The 24,075-nt window shown below is 35.1% G+C and overlaps 1 protein-coding gene across 1 annotated transcript in view; it reads right to left on the bottom strand.

The window, feature by feature from the left end:
* LOC135845961 (oxysterol-binding protein-related protein 1) overlaps positions 1-22,499 on the bottom strand; it is a 34,340-nt gene extending 11,841 nt beyond the window's left edge. Inside the window, exons 1-5 of the mRNA XM_065364866.1 lie at positions 22,119-22,499; positions 14,319-14,428; positions 7,224-7,382; positions 6,981-7,093; positions 6,418-6,502 (exon numbers count right to left, since the gene is read on the bottom strand). Of these exons, the coding sequence (XP_065220938.1) occupies positions 6,418-6,502; positions 6,981-7,093; positions 7,224-7,382; positions 14,319-14,428; positions 22,119-22,235 (584 nt within the window). The 5' untranslated portion in view covers positions 22,236-22,499. The remainder of the gene's footprint in view (positions 1-6,417; positions 6,503-6,980; positions 7,094-7,223; positions 7,383-14,318; positions 14,429-22,118) is intronic.
* Positions 22,500-24,075: the final 1,576 nt, after the last annotated feature.

Raw genomic sequence — 24,075 nt, 5'->3', positions numbered from 1 at the left:
TTAAAATTGAGCACAAATCGTAAGAATAAGAGTAAGGTGAACAAGGAATTTTTAAAATTGTATTTTAAACATTGTCCTATAAAATCAGACCAATTACAGGCATTCGCAGGATAAATTCTTCATTAATTGAACCACCTTATCTGAAAATTTTTTACTCATATTTTGAGTTGAAAGTAACTCACAAAAAATTTTAGCTCTGGAGATGCCTCTGGGCAGGAGATTTGGGCCCTCAAAAAGGAGGGATTTTCGAAAAAAATCAGCTAAAATATTGAAAGATATAATTTCTGAAACAGAAGAAATATTTCCCAACGCAGTGGTACCAATTTTTTGATCATTTTTGTCAATGTCGAAAAAGCAAAGAAAATAGCCAAAAACTTGAGAAAAGTTTTTCGATTTTTTGAAATTTGCAAAAATGATCAAAAAATTGGCACCACTGCGTTCCAAAATATTTCTTATGTTTCAAAAATTATATCTTTCAACATTTTGGCAAAGAAAAATATCCCCAAAAAAAATGTCCAAAAATATCAAAAATGACAAAAATATTACTAAAAGGAGTCAATAGTCTCAAACGTGGCTAAAATATTCCAAAAATTAACCAGAAGTGATTAAAGTCCAGAAAACTTGTCAAAATATTAAGTACCAAAGCAATTAAAAAAGATCATTAAGATCAAAATATTTCAAAGGACACTCAAACCTTCAAAAATGGTTAAAATAGGTTCCATACTTTTGGTTCGGACACCACTCATCCGAAGACTGAACTGAAAGTATGGAAGCACTGGTTCATGGAGGAAACAATTGAGAGTGTAGAAAGCTCACAAGGATTGCAGAACACGACAGGCAAAGGAAAATTTTATCTCGCCGCAGAATCAGACTGTCTCAGCGGGATAAAAATGCCCACATTTCATCAATATGTGAGGAAATTGAGATGCACGCTGATGAGAACAAAACCCCGGTTGCTCTTTCAGAGAATCAGGTCAATTATGAGGGAATTTATGTAAATCCAGCAAGCAGATCATTCAAGATGGAGAGGGCAAAGTTAAGACTGATGCAGAAGAGGTTGTGGAGACATGGAGAAAGTACTGCAAGAAGCTATATGCCAAGGAAGAGGGGTTACCTCAGCTACCTGATGATCCTACGTTCAACATCATAGAGGAGAAGGAGCCATCAATTCTACCTGATGAGGTCATTAAGGCCATTGAGTACTTGAAAAAGAACAAAGCTCCAGCACCAGATAAGGTGACAGTGGAGGTCTTCAAAGCTGGAAGTGAAGAAGTCACCCACAAAATCAGGGCTTCAAACCCGAACGTTTTCGGGTACGGGTACAAATTTTTTTTTCAGAGGATCGGGTACGGGTATCGGGTACGGTATTCCAAAATTTTTCTGGTACGGGTATTGGGTACGGGTATGAGATTTTCTTCAATTTTCGCCATTTTTGATACAATTTTGATAAGATACCCAAAAAAATACCCGATCTATCGGGTATTCGGGTTCAAAGCAGTTTTATCGGGTATGGGTATGGGTACAGGTATTCCTTGTTTTATTTTTTCGGGTATGGGTATGGGTTCTGGTACAGAAATTTATGGATTTTTGTTCGGGTATTCAGGTATTTGGGTACGGGTAGGGATACGGGTTTGAAGCCCTGCACAAAATCCACAACATATGCAACTCAATATGGCTGAGCAGCAAATGGCCGGAGGACTGAGTACAGTCGACTTTATGTCACTCTGAACAAACAAGGATCTGAGAACCGCAAGAACTACAGAACAATCTCACTGATAAGTCACACCAGCAAAGCACCATCGAAGATTGTGTACAACAGGTTACTCGTATACTCACTCTTGTACAGTCAAATCCCTTCAGAACAAGCAGGATTTGTGAGAGGGAGAGGAACTAGGGAGCAGATCCTCAACCTCAGATTGCTGATTGAGAAAGTACGAGAATACAATGTGCGTACTGTGCTGTGTTTTGTAGATAACAAGAAAGCGTTTGACTGCGTACAATGGCAAACTGTGAAGAATTCTACTTTGGGTGCCCCATTATGTATATCTGGTGTGGCTGATGAAACAACTGTACTAGGGGAGCCTGGCAAATGTTCTAATTAACCCTTTCGCGCCAAATATTGGTTTTGCATCCCACCTCGAAATTTTTTACATAAAATCGTTCCTTGGGCATCTCTAAGCAACATAAGTTTGTTACGGATTTTTTTCTCAACTCACACTCAATATATTGAGGTGGGAACACGTATGCCCCAGCCGTGGACTTTGAAAATTTGTCCTGGGACAGCATATGTCCCATCAGTGCTTAAAATTTGCAAAAATTGCTGGGACAAGTGGGACAATACCAATAATATCATTCCAGTATGCAAAAAGTCATGTAAAAAATTTTTTTATTTTGGATGCAAATAAGAAAAAATTTCAAAAAAAACACATTTTTGCTAATAAAATATTAAAATTTCAAAAAAAATTGACGTTTTTATGAAATTTTACCAAAATTGAGACATCAATTTCCTTTGACAGAGGATTTCTCTGTGAGTAATGCATCAAATTCAATGAGATTTGGACATAATAATTAGGCAGAAAAACATTCCTGACAGACTGAAATCATCCTTTTTTCGATTTATTGAAAAAGTAACACCCAAAACAGCTCAAAAATATCAAAAATTTTTTGAATAAAACTTATTAACGTTTTTGTTTTTGAATTTGCTCCCTCAAAAATTAATCAAAATTAATTTTTTTACACCAAAATGTAGCTTATTCTATCTATTTTCAAATATAAATTTGTTGCCAGGCACAATCACTCCGGGTGTTTGCAATAAATTTTTAATTACTACCAACTAGTTGCTCAGATTTCACATTTTTACTGAAAACCCCATTTTTGCTGAAAAAATAATTCACACTGTTGCTATAACACGAGCGAAAAAATTGCGAGTGGTCTCAATTGATTCCTGACACTTTACTCTACTGATGGAACCCAGTCCACAGGAAAAATATGTCCCAGCTGGTGGGAAAGGGTTAACAGAGAAACAACGTTGGAGAAATTCCACCCGGAGAGAGGAGTACGACAGGGCTGCATTCTGTCCCCACTCCTGTCTAATCTAATAAGGAGAATATATAATTTGTGAGACTCTACAGCAGTGTTGCGGAGCAGAATGAATTTCGTTCTGGGTTCAGGGTTCCGCTCCAGCTAAAAAAAGAATTCTTTTCCAGTTTCTTATATCGTTCAGCTCTACTTAAAAATATCGTCCCATTCTGGTTTAGCATTCCATTCCACTCTGACTTTTCTTTTTTGTTTTAGAGAAGGATGCATTCAAAGTATGTCAGAATTTTTGTGTCCGGAGCAAAAATTGAAGTTGAAATACCCAAAATTTTGAAAAGTGGTTGAATTCAGAGTGTTTTAAGTTTTAATGAAATTTAAAGTCCATCTCACATAAAAGAAGCACTAAAAACACCCAATGAAATTTGGAAAGTTTCTACTTGATGTTTTGACTGTTCAGGATTTGAATTTTTATGAGCTGAAAATGTCATTTCATGTCATTTACCATGTCTTGTTATAATTTTCTGGTTTATTGAGGTAAAATTTCAGCAAAAACACGTGTTGTTCACACTACAGTCTTGCAAAATGTTCATTAAAAGGTCAAAAAATGTTGCGAGGTCGGAGCGTTAAAAATCCATATTTTTATTCCCATTCAGTTCTGGTTTCACTCCAGGTAATTTTTTGTAAGTTGCTCCAGGTTCCGTTCCACTCCGCAATAATTCTCCCAAAAGTTAGGGGTTTAGTGTTCCAGTTTGGTTCCGCTCCACAACACTGCTCTACAGCTACTCGTATCAGAAAGCACCAATGAGGCAATGATGATGGCTGGGGCAAATGGCAGGGAGGAGTGTTGATTGGAGGTGTACAAATGTCAAACCTCTGTTACGCTGATGACACAATCCTCATTACCTCAGTCCTCAATAGTGTCAAAAAAAATGACTGGTTTTCTGAAATGCCTGGAAGAGGTTAGTGCAAAATATGGCCTGCTGATGAATAAAGCAAAGACAAAGATTATGATTGTGAATTGGCCGGAGAACAGCTCGCCTGAGTGTAAGATCAAGGAAATTGAGGGAATTGAAAAAGAGGAACCAAATTTGTATACCTGGGATCCATCATGGATAACAAAGGAGGCAGTGAGGCTGAGATAAGACGCAGCGTGCAAATCACGAGAAGTGCCATGTCTCGTCTAAAGAAGATTTGGCCAGATGCAGCGGTGAGCAAGACACTAAAGATAAGGCTTGTAAATGCTCTGGTTTTCTCAGTGTTTCTCTATGCGTCAGAAACCTGGACAGTACATGAGGGAGACAGAATAAAAATTGATGTGCTCGAGATGTGGTGTTGGAGAAGAATGCTTCGGATCCCATGGACGGAGAAAAGGACCAATGATTCCATCCTGGAGGAAATTGGTGATCAGAAAAGGCTGTTGGCAGTGCCCATACAACAATGACCATGCTAATTTCGATGTGAATGTCGACCCATCCACATCCGTCACTTTTGGATGCCACATGTCGATGTGAATTTCGACCCTGTGTCGAGCTAATTGTCGATGTAATTGTCAACTGATGTTGATCTACATTCGTGTCGACAATTGGCTTCACATAGGGTCAAAATTCACATCGACATGGGGCATCCAAAAGTGACGGATGTGGATGGATCGACATTCACATCAAAATTTATGTCGACCTCCTGCTTCGTTAAGTTATAGAATTTGAGTTTAAAAATTTTTAATTTTTTTTCCAAAAATTATTTCCTCTGATGTGGCTATTGCTAATGCTGAAAACAGCATCGATGCAAAGTCCACTTCCGAAGAAGTACAGACGAAAAGTCTGTATAATCAAGACGTTCAACAGAAATCCCTTATATCAAAGATGGTGCAATACTTTATCTGCAAGTATCAAACTAATCTATTTTCATGTTGACATGTCGATGTTAATGTTGATGTGAAATTCAACATCAACAAATACATCCACAATATAAACATCATATCATCTACAACTCCAAACTGCGGAAAAGTGAATAATTTCATCAATTCCCTAAAAAATTTGTTTTCCACATTAAACAAGATCATATTTTTGAATGTTTACTAAAATTTTAAACACTAAAACAGAAATTTTAATTTTGAAAAATTGGTCGACATAGTTGTAGATGTAAATTTCGAGCATCGAATTTTACATCTACATGTCGAGATGGCATGTCGAGGTATCAGAAATAATGAGAAAATTTCAAAAATTTTCATTTACCTGGCTTTTGTATGGACAGAAGATTCCTACTAAATAATTAATTGATCACTTTTCCATCATATGTTGGAAAAAAACATAGTCGATGTAAATGTCGACGCCGACAATTGTTGTGCGGGTGGTTCTCAGCAGAATCCTCAAATCAATCAAATACTTTGGGCATGTCACAAGGGCTGATGCGATGGAGTCCCTGTTCATCCAAGACAAGGTAGAGGGAACAAGAGGGTGTGGATGCTCCCCCACGAGATGGACAGACTCCATTCGTAAGGCCATTGGGCGTAGCTAACCAGTATGTGTCAGGAGTACTCTAAACAGGGACAGCTAGAGGAAGCTGGGGTATTGGGTCATGGAAACGGTGACTGGTGCATCATAATCACGATACGCCCAGAGGGGTGATACAGCACCAAGAAGAACATTTCTAACATGAGATCAACCAAAGTCTCAGGAAAATTATCAACATTTTTACAATACTTACCTATATAAAGTAACCAAAAAATTTCAAAGTAACCAAATATTTTGGAAGAGTATTAAATCATTCCAAAAAGAAGCCAAAAGTCTCAAAAATGACCAAAAAATTTCAAAATTTAATCAAAAGTGACCAAGGCCCAAAAAAATTACCAAAATTCAGACAAGTGATGAAAACATTTCAGAGAGATGAGAAGTTTCAAAAGTGAGTGAAAAATTTCAAAATGAGTAAAATTGTGTTTCCAATCTCCTAAAATTGTTGAGACAAACAAGTTCCACAGAAATCACAATCATAGGTAGGTAAGTGTAAATTTCCCAACAGAATAAAATTTTCATCAATTTTTCTAATTCATCGTCCAATCAAAATTTTATCAACTTTCACTTTTAAAAACATTTTAATTTTTATATGCACTTAGTACCTAGGTGGGTATGTAGTAATTCAAAAGTTGATGCTTATGGCTCATAAACTGAAAGCAGCCTCCCTACAAAGCCTGCTCCCCATAAGTCCAGTCCTCGGTCCAGGAGGAAATCAAGAATTCAAAGCTAAATATAGCCTAAATAGGTACCTATTTTCTGTATAAATCATCCATAACGTGCCCAGATTCACCAGCCCAGGTAACTAATCTACGATAAAATGAATGGTACCCTCGAGAATACCCGTTTAAAAATTAAAACAGCTATTTACCTTCGATCGAAAACGAATCCTTCGACTCTATTCATATCTTTACTGAACCATCCCGAAGATTTGAAATTTAAAACCGCTCTGTGACCTAAATGAAAAAAAAAATGCATATCGTTTACACGTAATAATATTATACGTAAGTAAAACTATATACAACGATGATAATAAATTTATAACGAAGACGATAATAAGGTATTGTAATAAGAATTTACATTCGCATTCGAAACAATGTATCCAAAGGCGAAATTGTTTTCCCATTTCGTATCCTCGGGGTATTTTTAGCAGAAAGAAGAAAATTCTGCTTATTTTACATCATCATCGTCGGTAGACTGGTTGTTAAGCATATTGTGTTTCATATAAAAGATGTAGAAAAAATATAGCGAGGGCGATGGAATCCGCTCGACTGTATGATGTTAAAAGGTTAACGGATTAATGATGTTTTTGTTTTATGACGCGATGAAATTTTAATCCGGAGGCGCTTTAAAATTGCTGTTTACGTTTTGACAATTATAAGTACGAGTATATCAGCATCAGCGTGTGTGTAGTGAAAAAGAAGCTGTAGGTACCTGTTTTATGATTGGTTATCTCCATGGTACCGCTTTGCTCGATCCATATTTTACCCACGACTACGTTATGTACGCTACAGGTGACGTTACTCCATGTGTAAGCTTCGTCCCATCTGCAAAGTTGAGTACACAATGAAATGAACATACTATGTAGATAATATTATGCATAAAAATTATCTCGACAGTTAAAAAATTGTATTCTGTAATTGGACGATTAAATAATTGATATTTTTCAGAACATACTTTTTCAATTCAGCTGTAACAATTCCTTCCGGTTGGATTTCGATATTCTTGCCCCAGAGTTTGGGTTTAGGGTAAATAGATCCGTGAAAAGAGAACACTTCGTTTTCAGCATGGAATGCGGATATTGGAGGATGATGACTGACTTGTTCGCAAATCACTCTGTGGACATAGATTTAAACACATTTCTAATTAATCTCCAATAAGAATACTAAATTTAAACTACCTATCACAAGTTCGTAAAAAATCCATTCATATTAGGTCATTTAATCCGGTACAGTACATTCTCTCGTCCTATAAACCTATTACAATTTACCTACTACATTACGACTTCACGATGAGACGTTAAACTTAATATGCATAAATTTCCTTATATATTTATATACCAAAGTGACGTTCAAGTGCAAATTTAATTAGACGAGCACGAATTACGCTTGAGATTGATACGAGCCGGCTTAAGTATACTTTTAATCATTTAAATGTACTAGAGAGTTGTTTTCGTATTCGCGTTTAAAATAAATGGAACCTTTTAACGAATTAAGTACCAACGATGAAGTAGGTACGAGGCGGAAAATGCAAAATGGATAACGCTAGCCTATAATATACGTAGGTAAGAGTTTTCTCGAGCTGTTCGTTTTTTTTTTCTTTTTTGCATTTTATTAATTTGTTTGTCAACCAACCATGGTCGGTGTGACGATTACGTGATAATTGCTGGCAATAAGAGTTTCGAGGTGTTTTAGAATTAGTGTATACTGGTCTGATTCGGGTTTTGGAGCTGGGCTAAAATTGTACAAAGGCTTACTTTCACACTTCGGGGAACCTTTATCGATACCCCTGAATCAATTGGGATCATTTTTCGGCCAATTTGGAGCCTCCAGCGAGAGTTGGATTTTCTCCAGCCAATTTAAATCACTTCAGAAGGCGTTATAATCATTTTTGGCAGCTGAAAATTCAATCTTATCATAATTTAATTGATTAGGTTCGGTGAATCCCAAATCCGAATAGAGGAGTTGAAAAATGATTTTTTTTTACAAGTTGGAAAATCTCAAATTTTAAAAAAATTCCAAAATCGTCAATTTTAGCGACCATTATTCGAAGCTTGGTCTACCCTCTAAATTTGACTTTCCAAATCGATTGGCACCATTTTCCAGCCGATCAGGAGCCTCCAGCAAAAGTTGGATTTTCTCCAGTCAATTCAAATCACTCCAGAATGCGTCATAATCAAATTCGCCACCTAAAAATTCAATCCCGCCTGAAGCCAATCAGTTCGAAGGTCGATTTGGAGAATGGGGGGGCTAGACTAAGATTCGAGTAATTTGTTGCGAAAATTGATAATTTTGGAATTTTTCACCTTGTCAAAAAACACACTTTATTTGCGATTCACACGCACTAATTGGCTCAGAAGGTTGCATTTATGATGGGATTAAATTTACAGCTGTCAAAGTTGATTACAACGCTTTCTGGAGCGAATTAAAGTTTCTGGAGAAAAGCCAACTTTTGCTGGAGGCTCCAGATCGGTTGGAAAATATAGTGCCAATCGATTTGAACTTTTAAAGGTTAATTTTAGGGGGTAGACGAAGTTTTAAGTGATTTTTTTAGCAAAAATTGATAATTTTGGAAATTTTTAAAAATTGGCCAAAAATTGGAAAATTGACTTCGGCAGCTGAAAATTTGGTTCTGAGGTCTGGGTGATATGCTCTTTCAGTGAGCCAAATTTTAGCTCGACTGGAGTTGGCGATTTGTAGAATTTTCCTTGTAAGGAAACCTATTTTCGAGAAAAAAATGATTTTATTTTCAAAACAGAAGAATGTTGTACCTAATTGTTTTTGTTTTTTAAAAGTTTTGCATGAATTGGAGCACAGTACTTTTTAGACACCCCTCCCCCTCCAGAAAAACACTCTCAAGGTGTGAGAATATTTTTCAGACTTTAACACCCAATCAATGATTTGCTTTCAACATAATATAAATAAGAATATTTTGAAATTATGATCTAAGCTCAAAAAATATGCCCAAAAATGAATGAATATTCTCAAAAACTCAACAAACATCATATAGGTAATTTCATTCTGAAATTTAAAGGTATATAAATTAGATCACGTTTAAGAGCTGTAATTTTTTCAATTTTCAAATGATGGTTTGGCTCTACTCAAATTTTTATAAATCAGACTTCATGAGAAAAATAGTTCTCTACGTTTCGATTTTTCCTCATGTTTGAACAAGTGGTGTCAAGCCCACCCCCTCCCCAGGTTTGAAAAAAAAAAAACGAAAAAATGTCTATTAAAATTCCCCAATTTCTATGGCAGAATTTTTCCAATACTTAAGGGAGGTATCTTGATTGGCAGAAAAGTCGTGTTAATTGAACTGGATGAAGCTAAATCGAAAGAACGTGATAAAATTATATATTTTTTCACAATTTCAATTGCTGAAGAGCATTTTTCGATTTTTGGTGAATTTTTGAAAATTAAATTTAGGCCAAAATTGGAAAAAAATCAAAATTTTACCAAATTGACCAAGAAAGCATAAATTTGGTATGTACAACATTTTTGGATTCCGAAATTGATTGGAAACGGTTTCAAACCGGTTTGAGCATTCTGGAGCCTCCAACAAGTTTTTGAAAGTCTGCAAGTCGAAATTTCCTAAAAATTTTACCCATAATGAAGTTGGAAAGCTAAAATTTATATTTATTCCGCAATTTCAACATGCTGGTCCGACTGGAGGTACTTTTTAGCCGTTCTAGAGTCTCCTGCAGTTATCTTCCAGTTTCTCAAAAATTTCCATAAAATCTGTCGAAATCAACTTTAGCATCGACGAACACTATCACAATATTTTATAACTTTGTGAGACTCGATAGGGAGGACTAACATCACTTGGGGGAACAGGGGAAGTTTCATTTTTGAAAAGTGAGTCATTTAAAAAAATTTTCAAAAATAAAATTTGAGACAAAAATGAAAAAAAAATCAAAATTTTATCAAATTAACTCGAAAAGTTGGAATTTGGTATACTTATACCTTATGGCCAACTTTCGACCCCCTGAATCAAGTATTACAACTTTATTAGGTGAACTTTCGGGGAAATTCCATCTCTTAAATATTTTTTGGAGGCTCCGGAATCACCCAAAGTGGTTCAAAACCGTTTCCAATCGATTCGAGAGGTCAAAAACGGAGTACAAACCTAATTCCAGCTTTTCAATTCAACTTTGGTAAAACTTGATTTTTTCCCATTTTTGGCTCTTTTGATTTCCAAAACTTCTTCCGAAAATCCCACTATTCAATAAAATAACTTCTCCTGCTCCTCAAAGTAAGTATTTGAAAAAAAAATTATTTCTGGGTATAAATTGCTCTAAATGGCCCATTTTAACCCTTCGGCCCTTCGAATAATCTTGTATTGAGCCCTCAAAGTTGACGAAAAAATATTCAAACATTTAAAGATAATTTTCTGGTTTTTTTTCACATAATTTTGACAAAAGGCCCAACTCAACGGAGGATCAAAAAATCACCGAAAGCACCGCAAGAGACATTTACTCGAAAAGAGGGGTTATCAAAGGAACTCTCATAAAATGTTTGAAAACTTTCCGATTTCGTATCTAAAATTTCTTCTTGGAAAATGGCTTCTCTTTCGGCTTATTTTTATCAATGTTTTAGGAATTTTTAGTGAAAATTTTGGAAATTGTTCAAATTTTTCTCTACTAGGATCTGAAAGGCACTCAGGCCTCTTTAATTTAACAATCAAAGGGCTGAAATTCTCACAAAATTATTATTTTGGTGTCCATTGCTGCTTTCCATTTGGAACGTTCTTGGCCGAATTAGATTCGTTAACCTACCTCGTACAACGAAGCTATTTGAAGTCAAGAACGTTCCGAATGGAAAGCAGCAATGGACACCGAAATGCAGTCCATGGCTACTAACGACGCGTGGGATTTAGTTCCTAAACCTCCGGGAAAGCCTGTATAACGAAATCAATGGGTTTTCCGCGTAAAGACTAATTCGAACGGTACAATCGAGAAATATTGCGCTTAATTAGTTGTAAAAGGTTGCAGTCAACGACCCGGAGTTGATTACAATAAAACGTTCGCACCTGTAACTCGCCTTGATACGATACGATTGTTGTTAGCGATCTCAGCGGCCAAAAATATGATTGTGCGTCAATTTGACTTCTCTGCAGCATTCCTGTATGGAAAGGTCGAGGAAGAAGTCTACATGTGGCAACCTGACGGTCATAATGACAGGATGAATCGAGTTCGTCGATTGAAAAGCAGCTTGTATGGTTTGAAACAAGCACCATGGTGTTGGAATGCTCGATTCCATGCTTTCCTCATAAAACTTGGTTTTGTTCAAAGTAAAGAAGATCCCCGCATATACATCTTCTACGTAAAGCGAAATGGGAAAATTTGTAAACTCATTCTCGCTTTATACATCAATGACGGACTGGCATCATCAGATGACGAAGAACTGATGGATGCATTTATCAACGCGTTACAGTCTGAATTCAAGATCGTTTCAAGAACAGCTGACCAGTTCCTGGGTATGTATTCGAATATCTCTATCTTCGAATGGAGATATTTCCCTGGATCAATAGCTGTATATCGAGAAACTTACGAAGCGGTTCGGAATGGCTGGTTGTAAGTCAGTAGATACTCTGATTGTAAAACAATCTACGAAATCAGACATCGAGAAAACGTCTGATTTTCCCTACCGAAGTACCGATCAGCAGTTGGCGCTCTGCTGTATGTCGCCAGAGGTACTTGATTCGATATTTCATACGCAGTTGGCATATTATCGAGATCCCTGGAAAATCCATCACCCAAAGACGTTAGCTGTTTGAAATGTGTTATTTGATACTTGAACAGTACGATAAACTTCAAGTTGGTGTATAAGTTCGATCCAACTATCAAACAGCTAGAATGTTACAGTGACACAGATTTTGCCGGCTGTCCTACTACATCTCAATCGACAACCGGCGTTATTCTGATTAAGTATGCTGACGCGGCGATTTCCTGGATCAGCAAACGACAACAGTTGGTAGCTGACTCAAGTTGCAAAGCCGAATTAATCGCCGCTAACGAAGCATCGAAGGAGACTATCTGGATTTCGAGATTATTTCGAGAATTAATCGATCTGTCCTATGTTCTTGTGTTATTGGTGGATAACGAAAATGCCATTCGAATAGCCGAGAATGTCGAATTTCATAGCAGAATGAAACATATCCAGAGGAAGTACTTCTTCATCCATGACCGAATTCGAGCAAATATGATCGATGTTCAGCATATTCGAACTGAACAGCAATTGGCTGATATACTGACGAAGCCATTGCCATGTCCAAGATTGTCAATCTTGCGAGAACAATCTGGATTGACATCATCGATTGTTTAGATCATTGTTTCGATAATTCTCGAATTAGGGAAAGTGTTAAAAATAAGCAAAATTTGCGTCAACGTTGTTATCGTTTATTTACGTTGTAATTACGAGTAATTCGAGTGTTATCAAGATACATTGTATCGTTTAAGTTTTTGTAAAGTCATCAAAATTCGTCCGATGACTTTTATATTTTTTCTATTCGAATTCTCCAATTTCTGTTCGAATTTATTACGTTTTCCGTTCGCATTATGGTGATTATATTTTCGTCCGATTAATGTACATATTTTGTATTTATTTAATATGTTTGAATACATCTTTATTTCGAATGTGCGCATCATATTTCATTACTTAAAACTTCTGAAAACCGAATAAGAGCCGAAAAAGTCGAAAAAAACCTCAGCATTTGAGGGCAATACGCAAAAAATCTCATTGATGAACAAATCAACGTGTCAAACCAAAATAATTATTCTTTTTCATTTTTCGCTCCTATTTTTCAAGGTTTTCGAAATTGAAAGGATATCGAAGGATTTTTATCCAAAATATATATGAATATTTCAATTCAGCATCCTCAAAACCCCGACAAACGATGAGTCACATGTCATAATAATACTATTGGGGATTTCAATCATCTTTGAGGCACTGGTGGAGGAGTTCAGGGGAGTCAGATCGAAAAAATTAACTCATATTTGAACTCAGCACCCTTCGATTAGTAACAATCGATACGTCACTTCACGTATAAAATTTTTTTGAATTTCGATAAAAATTGTGGACCTTTAGATCCCAGGGATGTTAACTTCAAATTTTGAATATTGTTTAAAAAGAGCATTAAAAAAGTATTTGCACTCTGATTTCAGCTTTCGCATGTATCAGGAAAAGTTGAGCTTTCACAACGAAAATTCAAATTCGACTTTTTCAAATTTCAATTACTGATTTCAAATTCCCCATCTGTTCTCTATAAAACTCTGCAAGCAGACTGGCTTCAAGTTCAACAACTCTTGAAATATTAGCCTGTAAAGTTTGGCAATTCGCAAACGCGTCCAAATTACGAGGCTCCTTCCTTCCCCCCCTCTCCATCCCCTTCACAGTATTAGAACAAAAATTCTGACAGATCATCGAAAAGATCTCGCAAGACCAACAGACGAAAGCAAAACCGAAGGACTCGAAGTAACTCATGTGGAATGGGTTTGAGAATCACTTGAAGACAACCTACTTAATGGTGTTAATAAAATTGCATACTCAGTTTGCCGTAAATACAGAACGCTGCATCGACGTGGAATTTCTTCCTGCGATTTTATGCTGAACTGTCTAGCAATGAAGGTTCATCCTGAAGCAAATCTATTCGAGGGGGGGGGTCTCAAAGAGAGTAATCATAAGACCCTAAAAAGCTCAAAATTCAAACTTTCAAGACGTAGCTAAGCTTAATTTTTCATACATACAAAAATTGAAAGCCAACGTTTGAAAATTTGAAAAAATTATAGAGAAGACTATATTTTGGCCTCGTCTCTACGAACTTATTTTCAAAATGGAATTTTATTACTCCAACCCACTCCCCTCCTCATTCAAACTTGGTGTCCACGAATTGAAATTTTCGAAAAAATGATCTATCAAGTTAATTTTTAAATTTTAGAGTATAACTTCTCGAATCATATGTACTATTTACCTAATTATTAATCTATAACAATAAATAATAATCATAAATAGCCTAATAGATATAAAATGAATGCAAATCCAGCCCAATATTTACCTGAAATTATCCCTCTCCAATTCGTACGTCTCTCCCAATAACGGATTGAATGGTTTACCTATTCTTTGCCAGTTACACGATACAGCACTTACAGCAAACGCAGCCACATACTGAAAAAAAAATATAAATAATACCTTTTACTACGTCGTTCAGTTTTCAACTTCGATTCACCCTGTAAAAGCTTTTCTTTTTTTTTTTACGTTTCTTTTCACATTTCTCTCTTTAGTACGGTGCGTGAGTATACGAGTATATAATAATGAATATCTCCATTAACGTACATCATCTTTGACCTAAATGTTTACTTACATCATTTTGACAGCCATAATAAGCCTTATGGCTATACGATGCTTGTCTTTATAGTAGCCATTTTTCTCATTCTGCTATATAGAACGGAGGCGCCTTTAATCAAATACTGCACCCTGGACGAATAAAGCTCGAGTTTACGCAGACATGTCATTAAGAAAAACACTAACGAGAGAAAGCTTCAAAAACACGACTCTTGTCTTATTATTATTTTTTTTTCAGTTAGAAATTAATAATACTTGTACTCGTATCCTTCTTTATACAAGCTTCTAATGGTATTTTGCCAACAACACGTAGTTTTTATATAAGATTATTTCCCTATTTGTATACTCGAAATGGCTTTAAAATATGAATATCGAGAAATATTTTTTCAAACGACAAAGATATTGAGGTGATTAAACTCGATTCCGCGCAATAAAGCCCGAAAAATTAAAATTACGCGTTATTTTCTTATCATTTCACTGTTTCAGTTATTTCGTCATTGTTTGTATCGAATTCTGCACCCCCCCCCCTCCCACCGTATCCACCCTGCGGACTATTATGCTCGTGAAATGCTGGCAAAAATATGCCATTAAACAGATCTCGAGTCATTTAACACGGGTACAATCTGGGTCAAAAAAAATATGTAGGTATAGTTTTTTGAGACGAGTATTACAACTGTATTAATGGTACCTAGTATAAGATTAGAAAATGGTGGGCGATTTTAAATATCCATTAAAAGGAAAGTTGAACTTGGGGAAAAGTTTTCCATCACGCGATAATGTTGGAATTAAAATTTCATACTTGGTCGAATATTTCAATCGTCGTTATCGGAAAAAATGAACGATGAATTATTTAACAATTTTTATGATTAATGACGAACCTCGCATTGGGCATAATAGGTTCGAAAAAGAGGGCGTAGAGAGCACGAGAATGAAATGTTTTTCCTGCTTTTCGTACAATTTAAGAGAAAAATTAAACTTTAGTAAGAATTTGTTTTCTGGAAAGGTTCAAAAATGGACAAAAATTTGGGAGAAAAGTGGTATCTATTTTATTATTTTTAAACATTTTGATGTCTCGTTAACGTTTTCACTCCAGAAATGTCGAAAAAATTAGGAAGCATTTAACCCCCCCCCCCTTCCTTCAATCTCACCTTATTCAGAGTCTCTCATGCCCCAAATCCAAGTATTTATTCTCACAAATGAAAGATTCTTGAATTAGACGAATTTTTAAAAAACTTTAGGGAAATAGCTTATCCAGTTTCTGATCCAAAAAAAAATCAAAGTGGTATTTTTGACCAAAAAAATTCTTCAGAATTAAATTTACCAAATTTCCTGATTTTGGAGTACAAAAATTATAAAATTCCCTTCCATTTTCATAACTTTTCCCAGAAGTCCAGGAATTGGGAACACTACAAAATCAAAATAGTTGAAAATCCACAGAGAATTCAACATATTTTCCAAAATAGTCTAAAATTGATAATTCAGATCAGATGAAAATGAAAACATTCGAAAACGTCCTTTCTAGGATCGCATTTCAGAAACAAAACTGATTTCGAGATTAAGAAAAAATTAAAAGTCGAGGCCCTAAACATAAGGTTTTACCTCAAACTCGTGACGGTAGGTTCAATATGAGAAAAGAAACATGATTCCCGAAGTTGCATCCAATCACTTCCCAGATTGGACCTGTTCATTGCTCAGACCAAGTTTGATCCAATCAGAGAATTTGTTCAATTTGAGCTGATCAGAATCTGATCAGAGCAGAGTTTTGATCATACACATAAGATCTGTTAAAAGTTCAAACCGGGTGGATCAGATCGGATCAGGTCTGAACATTCCTAGGAAGTCTAATTTGATCTGATGGAACTCGTTTGATCAGATCAGATTGGATTAAATTCAAACATTCATCTGACCCAATTCGATCTTATTACATCAGAGTTTTCATCAGATAAAATTTTTTCAAGCCTGGTCAGATTCAATTTAAAAAATATAACTGATTAGATCTGATCAAATCTGATCCGGTCTGAACATTTTGTGGACCCAATTTGATCAGATCAGAGATGTGACCTGATTAGAATAGTGGATCCCATCAGATTTGATCACAGTTATTTGATCTGATCTGATCTGATCTGATTAGGTCAATGCATTATTCAAATTCAATTCAACGTGATCAGATCTGATTTTTGATCAAAACTCTGTTCAAGTCCGATAAGATTTAACAGAGTAACCTCAATTGGATCTGATCAGACAGGTTTGATCAAATCAGATCAGATCAAATCGGATCACATCGGATCACATCAGATCAAATCAGATCAAACCAGATCAAATGAAATCAAATCACATCAGATCAGATCAGATAAAATCAGATCTGATGTCTGCGAAGCCGATTTGATCAGATTAGATCAGATCAAAGTTTTGATTAGATGAAGTGATGAAAAGATTCTGAGTCTATTTTAGTCGAATTGAATATCATCAGATCAGATCGGATTAAATTCAAACATTCACCTGACCCAATTCGATCTGATTACATCAGAGTTTTCATCGGATAAAATCTTTTCGAGCTGGATCGAATTTAATTTTTTAAAAACCCGATCACATCTGATCAAATATGATCAGATTTGCACATTCCTGCGGACTCAATTTTATCAGATCAGAGATGTGACTGGATTAAATCTGTTCAAGTCAGATCAGATTTAATGGGACAGACTTGATTAAATCTGATAAGATTTAATTGGATCCGATCATTCTTTAGATCAAATTTGATCAGGTCAGAATTTTGATCTGATCAATCAGTTTATAGGGAATAAGATTCAATAGGGGCAACCATATTGGATCCCATCAGAATGGGTCAGAGTGGTTTGATCTGATCTGATGTGATTAGGTTAGTGAATTATTCAAATTCAATTCAACGCGATCAGACCTGATTTTTGATAATATTTCAATCTGTTCAAGTCCGATAAGATTTAATAGAGCAACCTCAATTGGATCTGATCAGACTGGTTTGATCAGATCAGATGAGATCAGATACAAATCGATGGGATCAGACAAAATCAGATGTGATCAGATGAAATCAGATGGGACCAGATGAATCAGATAAAATCAGACCAGATGAAATCAGAGAAAATCAGATCAGATGAAATCAGAGAAAATCATATCAGATCAAATGAAACAAGATAAAATTAGATCTGATAAAATCAGATAAAATCAGATTTAGGTGTAATTAAATCAGATCTTATGAAATCAGATGGGATCAGACAAAATCAGATGAGATCAGATGAAATCAAATGAGACCAGATGAATCAGATAAAATCAGACCAGATGAAATCAGATAAAATTAGATCAGATGAAACAAGATAGAATCAGATCTGATGAAAAATAAAATAATATCAGATTAGATAAAATCAGATCAGATTAGATAAAATTTGATCAGATCAGATTAGATAAAATTTGATCAGATCAGATAAAATCAGATCAGATCAGATAAAATCAGATCAAATCATATGAAATCAGATCAGATCATATGAAATCAGATGGGATCAGACAAAATCAGATGGGATCAGACAAAATCAGATGAGATCAGCTGAAATCAGATGAGACCAGATAAATCAGATAAAATCAGACCAGATGGAATCAGAGAACATCAGATCAGATGAAATCAGATAAAATTATATCAGATCAGATGAAATAAGATAAATCAGATCAGATCTGATGAAATCAGATTAGATTAGATGAAATTAGATCGATTAGATGAAACTAGATCAGATCAGATGAAATCAGATCAGATCAGATGAAATCAGATCAGATCAGATGAAATCAGATCGGATCAGATGAAATCAGATCGGATCAGATGAAATCAGATCGGATCAGATGAAATCAGATCGGATCAGATGAAATCAGATCGGATCAGATGAAATCAGATCGGATCAGATGAAATCAGATCAGATCAGATGAAATCAGATCAGATCAGATGAAATCAGATCGGATTAGATGAAATCAGATCGGATTAGATGAAATCAGATGAAATGAAATCAGATCAGATGAAAGGTTTGATTGGATGAAGTGATGTAAAGATCCAACGTCAAACGTGGCAACCTGATTTAATCATATCATATTTGATCAGATCAGATCAGATCAGATGAGGAGTTGTTCAAATCCAAATTGACCCAGATCAGAATTTTGGTCAGATTAAATCTATCAACGTGTTTAATTTAGTAGTGTAAAAGTGTAAATAAAATGAAAAATGTAGTCCTACCCAGTTGTTAGTAGGTTTCTTAGTTTTAGTTTTGTGCTATAGATGGCGCAGTTATATCTTGTTAATTTATCTGTGAATGTTGTTTATGTGCTTGGTCACTTAGCTTTGTATTCTGTACCTCTTTTCAGTATGTGTTTGTTCTTTCTACTAATATGATGTAATTTTGGTGTGTATATATTTTGTGAGCATTTTTGCTCTTTATTAAAATTTATTTAGTAAAAGTTTCTTTAGTTTATTTAACACAACGCCAGATCAGATTCAAGAGAACAAACTAAAAGATCCCATCAGATCTGATCAAATCTGTCTCATCAGATCACATCAGATCAGATCTGGTTACCTAGGTTTAGCATCACTCAAATCTAATTTAACCATGACCAGATCAGAATCTGTTTTATAAGTTGGATTAAATCTCATCAGATCAGATCAGAAATCACATTTTTTGAGATCGTACAGCGTTTTTCAAAGTTTAGACATCGTACACAATTTTTTCCAAAAGAAGTAACGTCAGTAACCAAAAAAAATCACCAAAAATAAATTTAAAAAATTACAAAACGTTCCAATGCAGAAAAAAATTACAAAAAAGGTGGAATATTTCATTTAAAAAATATGTATAAAATTTATAAAGTACCTACATACTTTTTGGCAACTACTTTCAAGAAGTGATACTTTTTCTAAATTTTTTTCAGAAAAGTGAGACTATTTCGCAATTTTTTGGCAAAAAAGTGAAATTTTGACCACTCTAGTAAAAGAGAGAGCTTTTTTTGGTAATTTTTAGGAAAAAATCCATTTTTGTCATGCATATTTATTTTAAAATAGAAAAGTGAGTTTTTTAGTAGGTAATTTTATCTAGCAGCAAAAAATGTTGATAATTTTAGTATGAAGCAGAGCTTGTAACTTTGGCAAAAATAAAGATTTTTTCGAAATTTTTTCAAAAAGTGAAACAATTTTGCAATTTTTGTTATTTTAAAAATAAAAAAGTAAGATCTTTAGCAATTTTATTTAAAAATGAAAATTTTTCCAATTTTTAGCAAAAAAGTAAGATTTTGACAATAATTTTAGTAAATGGCAGAGCTTTTCTTGGAAATTTTTGAAAAAAATTGAGATTTTTTGAAATTTATTGCAAAGGTACGTAGGAAAATTTTGCAATTTTTGTCATTTTAAAATAGAAAAGCGAGACTTTGAGCCATTTGATTCAAAAGTGCAAAATTTTGTCAATTTTTAGCAACTTTTTAGCAAAAAAGTGACATTTTTTTTGGAAAATTCTGACAAAAAAAGCGAAACGTTGACAAATCTTGACAAAAAAATTATGACATTTTGGCAATTTTTAACAACAGAGCCAGAGACTTTTGAGCAATTTTTTGAAAGAAAGTGACATTTGAAATTTTTTGCAAAGGAGCGACCATTTTCATAGTACATTTTTTTCACCAAAAAGTGGGGGGGGAAGCCAGGAATTTTTTACAATTCGAACCAAAATTTTGAAAAAGTAACCAAAAGTTACTTTTGATGACTTATTGTATCAAAATTCGGCCTCGAAAGTTAATTCTTGTTTAAAATGTAATTAGAATTGACATTTTCGGACCCTTTGAGAGATTGATGAGTGATCAGAGGGAAACTGACTCTCAAAATATAGTGAAAAAGTCAACATTTTTTTTTTTTTTCAGAAAAAAAAAACAGTTGAATAAAATTTTTTTTAGTAATCTGCGAACCAAGGTTATATATCTAATTTGATTTTCATCTTTATCCCTCTCCACCCTTCTTCTCCACTACATCGAAATAAAAAGTCAAATAAAACATCCAATCCTCCCACTCCCATAAAAAGTCACAGTATAAAGTAAAAAACAAGTTAATTCAAATAATCCCTCCGAGGACGACCAGCTTTAAAAAAGTACCTACCTAATATAACTTCATCATTGAAAAACTCCAGCACAATTTTTTTCATCATCGTCGCATAAATAAGTACCTAGCTATTCTCAGTTTATTATTCTTTCATCTTTCATCGTATATAAATTTCAATTCGTCGTCGTATCGAAAGAGCTGTTTTCTTTCCATTTAAATTTTTTTCTTCAAGTCAATAAAGAAAGTTTACCTCTTCAATTCCGTAACCCTTCCAGAAATACGTTTTTTTTTTTTTTCACAAAACTTTCGTCAGTCATGAATTGATAATGTATTAAATTAGGTATTTCGAAATTCAAACCCCTCTGTACGCTTTTCCTTTGCGCGCAACCGGTCAGCATAAAATTTATCCAAAAGAAAAAAAAATACCTACCTACGCTTGAGGAAAAAAATTACTACCTACTTATGAAAATTTTTCATTGAAAAACATATACTCGTAAAATTCTACATTTATCTAAAGAAAAACACCCGCTCAACAGTGAACACAAAGTAAAATGCAGAACAATAAAGAGATAGGTACCCCTACACTTTTGAACCGAAAACGTTAAAACACTATACCTAAGTTTAAAAGATAATAAAACACTTGAGGGAATTTTCAAAGAGCTAGGATATGAAAAAATAAATATACGAATGAAAGGTCGACAGTAACATTGAAAAATGAGCTCTATTATCTCTCTTGCCTATACTCGTACTTCCATTGTCGGAAAAATATTGCGTAATTTTTTATCTTCTAACGCGAAATTTATTTTCACCTTTAGTCGCGAAAGTATCGTCGCATCAACAATGTCGATGGTTTATCGCATCGATTCCTTCGAGGATGGGGAAAAAATTGCATAAAAATGCTAAATCGATGTACACGTGAGATTTTTCAAAAAAAAATCGTAACTCGACCAATTTTTTTTTGGCCCAAAATTTGAGTATTTTATTCGTTCGAGCGAATGAAATTTAACGAAGTGTCGATAAAATCGTAGCTTTTTTTACGATTAGCACTTAAAGCTATCCAGCTGCGTAAAAATTTATCTACGTTTCGTCTTCTCACTTCGTATAGTATATAAAGTTTAAATTGAACCACGTGAAATTGCGAAAAACTTGGCCAGTACGTGATTTAAAATTCAACCCTCGACGAAGACTAATTTAACAAGGGTGGTAATTTTATAGAGTGAAAAAATCCTTCGTCAATGTTGAACCCTGCGATAACAAAATTAATTACTCGACTCGTTGGCTCGTCACATCAAAGAAATGATAAGGTGTAAATAATCGATACCCACGTATTAAAAACACGTAGACTAGATACGATTACTCGTAAGTAAATTATCGTCATTTTTTTTCCACCGAGCAGCATTCCAATTAATGGAGGTAATTTAGGGTACGAACCTGCATTCTGCCAACAGGATCACTTTCTTCGGATGCTTTTTCGAGTAAATCAACGTACTCCATGTACTCGACCAATCGTTGCAGGAAGCTCAAAGGTTCGTTCAAAATAATCGGCATATCGAAGATCTGGACGAGTCTGCGAAACAGAAAAAAAATCCACAATACACCGAGTTCACTTCTTCGAAGACACGACGATGTGATTTAGTACATTCGAGGAAAAAAAAACCACACACACACGATTCGATAATTTATATGACGAATTAGTCTAAAATATAGCTAGTTTTCGTCCACGATTAACCCATACGTAGGTAATAATTTACGACGATGGAATTCCATAAACGATAATGTACCCTTTGACGAAAAAGCACGTCGTGAGAAACGACGACGAACCCCCAGCTCTCGCTGGGTGGAATGGCGGCGGCGCATTGCATCAGTCTTGACCATCGTCGAATCGATACTCAACGTTGCCAGCTTTTTATGACGGTGCAGTTTATACCTACTCATCGTATACCAAAGTCCAACGAGCGATGACAACTCATTTGTACATACGTATAGCTTACGAGATTTTTAATTTTTATTCAACCCCCTCTGCCCCCTCGGACCCCCGACCCCTCTGTCGACCAGTCTAAAAAATACCATCAATTAATATACCGCGTTCAAGGTTCGTAAATATTGACGCTCGATTATTCTCTGTGCTGTGCTGTACGTAGATACGAGTACTATGTACTTTTAAACTGGAGCATTTCGTTCCAGATTTAGTACGAAATTCGCGAGTCGCTACTGCGAATGCCCACTAGCGAGCGGTTTCAATGTTTGTGAATGAAACTTATAGCGTAGAATAGAGTGGAGGAGCGCAGCAGGGAACTGTTTTGCTACAGTTCTCATGCAGGATACAGATACCATACGCAACACAGAGCAACGTGAGTTGAGTCGAGAATCGACGACGAATTTTCAAAATATTTTACCTGCGTTTCTTTTTTACTAAATAACTTAACACGTCGTGTTGTGGTACCTACACCCAGTACCCAAGCTCGGTGTAGGATGGGGTGTATCGATTTCGTAACCGTCAAAAGTTCAAAACTTACCATTAATATCGAATACGAAATCGCAGCATACGTAAGTAGAAGTACGAGTATGCGAGTATGTTGAAACGAATGCATCGTTGGTTGATTTCTCGCGAGTTGTTGAAAATTGGGCCATCGTCTTCGTACTCGTATTCGTTTCATTTTTTCGAGTGGGTTTCGGAGCATACGTTGCGTCGTCTTGGCATTTGGATCATCTGTGAAAAGATTAGAACAAAGTGATTAGGTATATTTTACGTGCTTTAGAAATTCATTTTCGAGCAAAGAATAATTTAATAATATTCGTACTCGTACACGAAATGTTCTATATTTTAAGCCAATACTGCTGTAAAATGAAGCAAGAAGAGAACTAGCAACTCTGAGAGCTTTTTGGGCTCTGGAGTAGGATTTTTTCAATTTTTTGAACTTGAAAAATTTCAACTTCCAGAACGAAAAAAATGTGAATCTCGAAAAAAGACCTTTTTTTTTATTTTGGAGAATTTTCGAAAATCAAAAGAGCTAAAAACACAAAAAAGTCTAAATTTTACCAAATTGATTTTGAAAATTGGAAATTGCTATGAACCATATTCTTGGACCCTGAAATCGATTGGAAACGGTTTCGAACCGTTTTGAGCAGTTCTGGAGCCTCCAGCAAATTTTCGAAGTACATAAAATATAAGGTTTCCTCAAAATTTTGCCCAAAGCAGTTTTTTTTTAATTTTTATGAACTTGATACAATTTTTTTTGCGGAAATTCAACATGCTGAGTCAATTGAGAACGAGATAGTCTGAGAAATCCTTCGTTTCACAGTGGACTGTGAGCACCCTTAAAACGGGCGTATTTCAAAAACTTACAATGAACCCTAAAACAATGGTACAATGATATCCTCCCTTATG

This window comes from Planococcus citri, chromosome 1, assembly GCF_950023065.1.
Source record: "Planococcus citri chromosome 1, ihPlaCitr1.1, whole genome shotgun sequence".
Classification (NCBI taxonomy): Eukaryota; Metazoa; Arthropoda; class Insecta; order Hemiptera; family Pseudococcidae; genus Planococcus; species Planococcus citri.
This window is presented reverse-complemented; position numbering and strand designations above follow the sequence as displayed.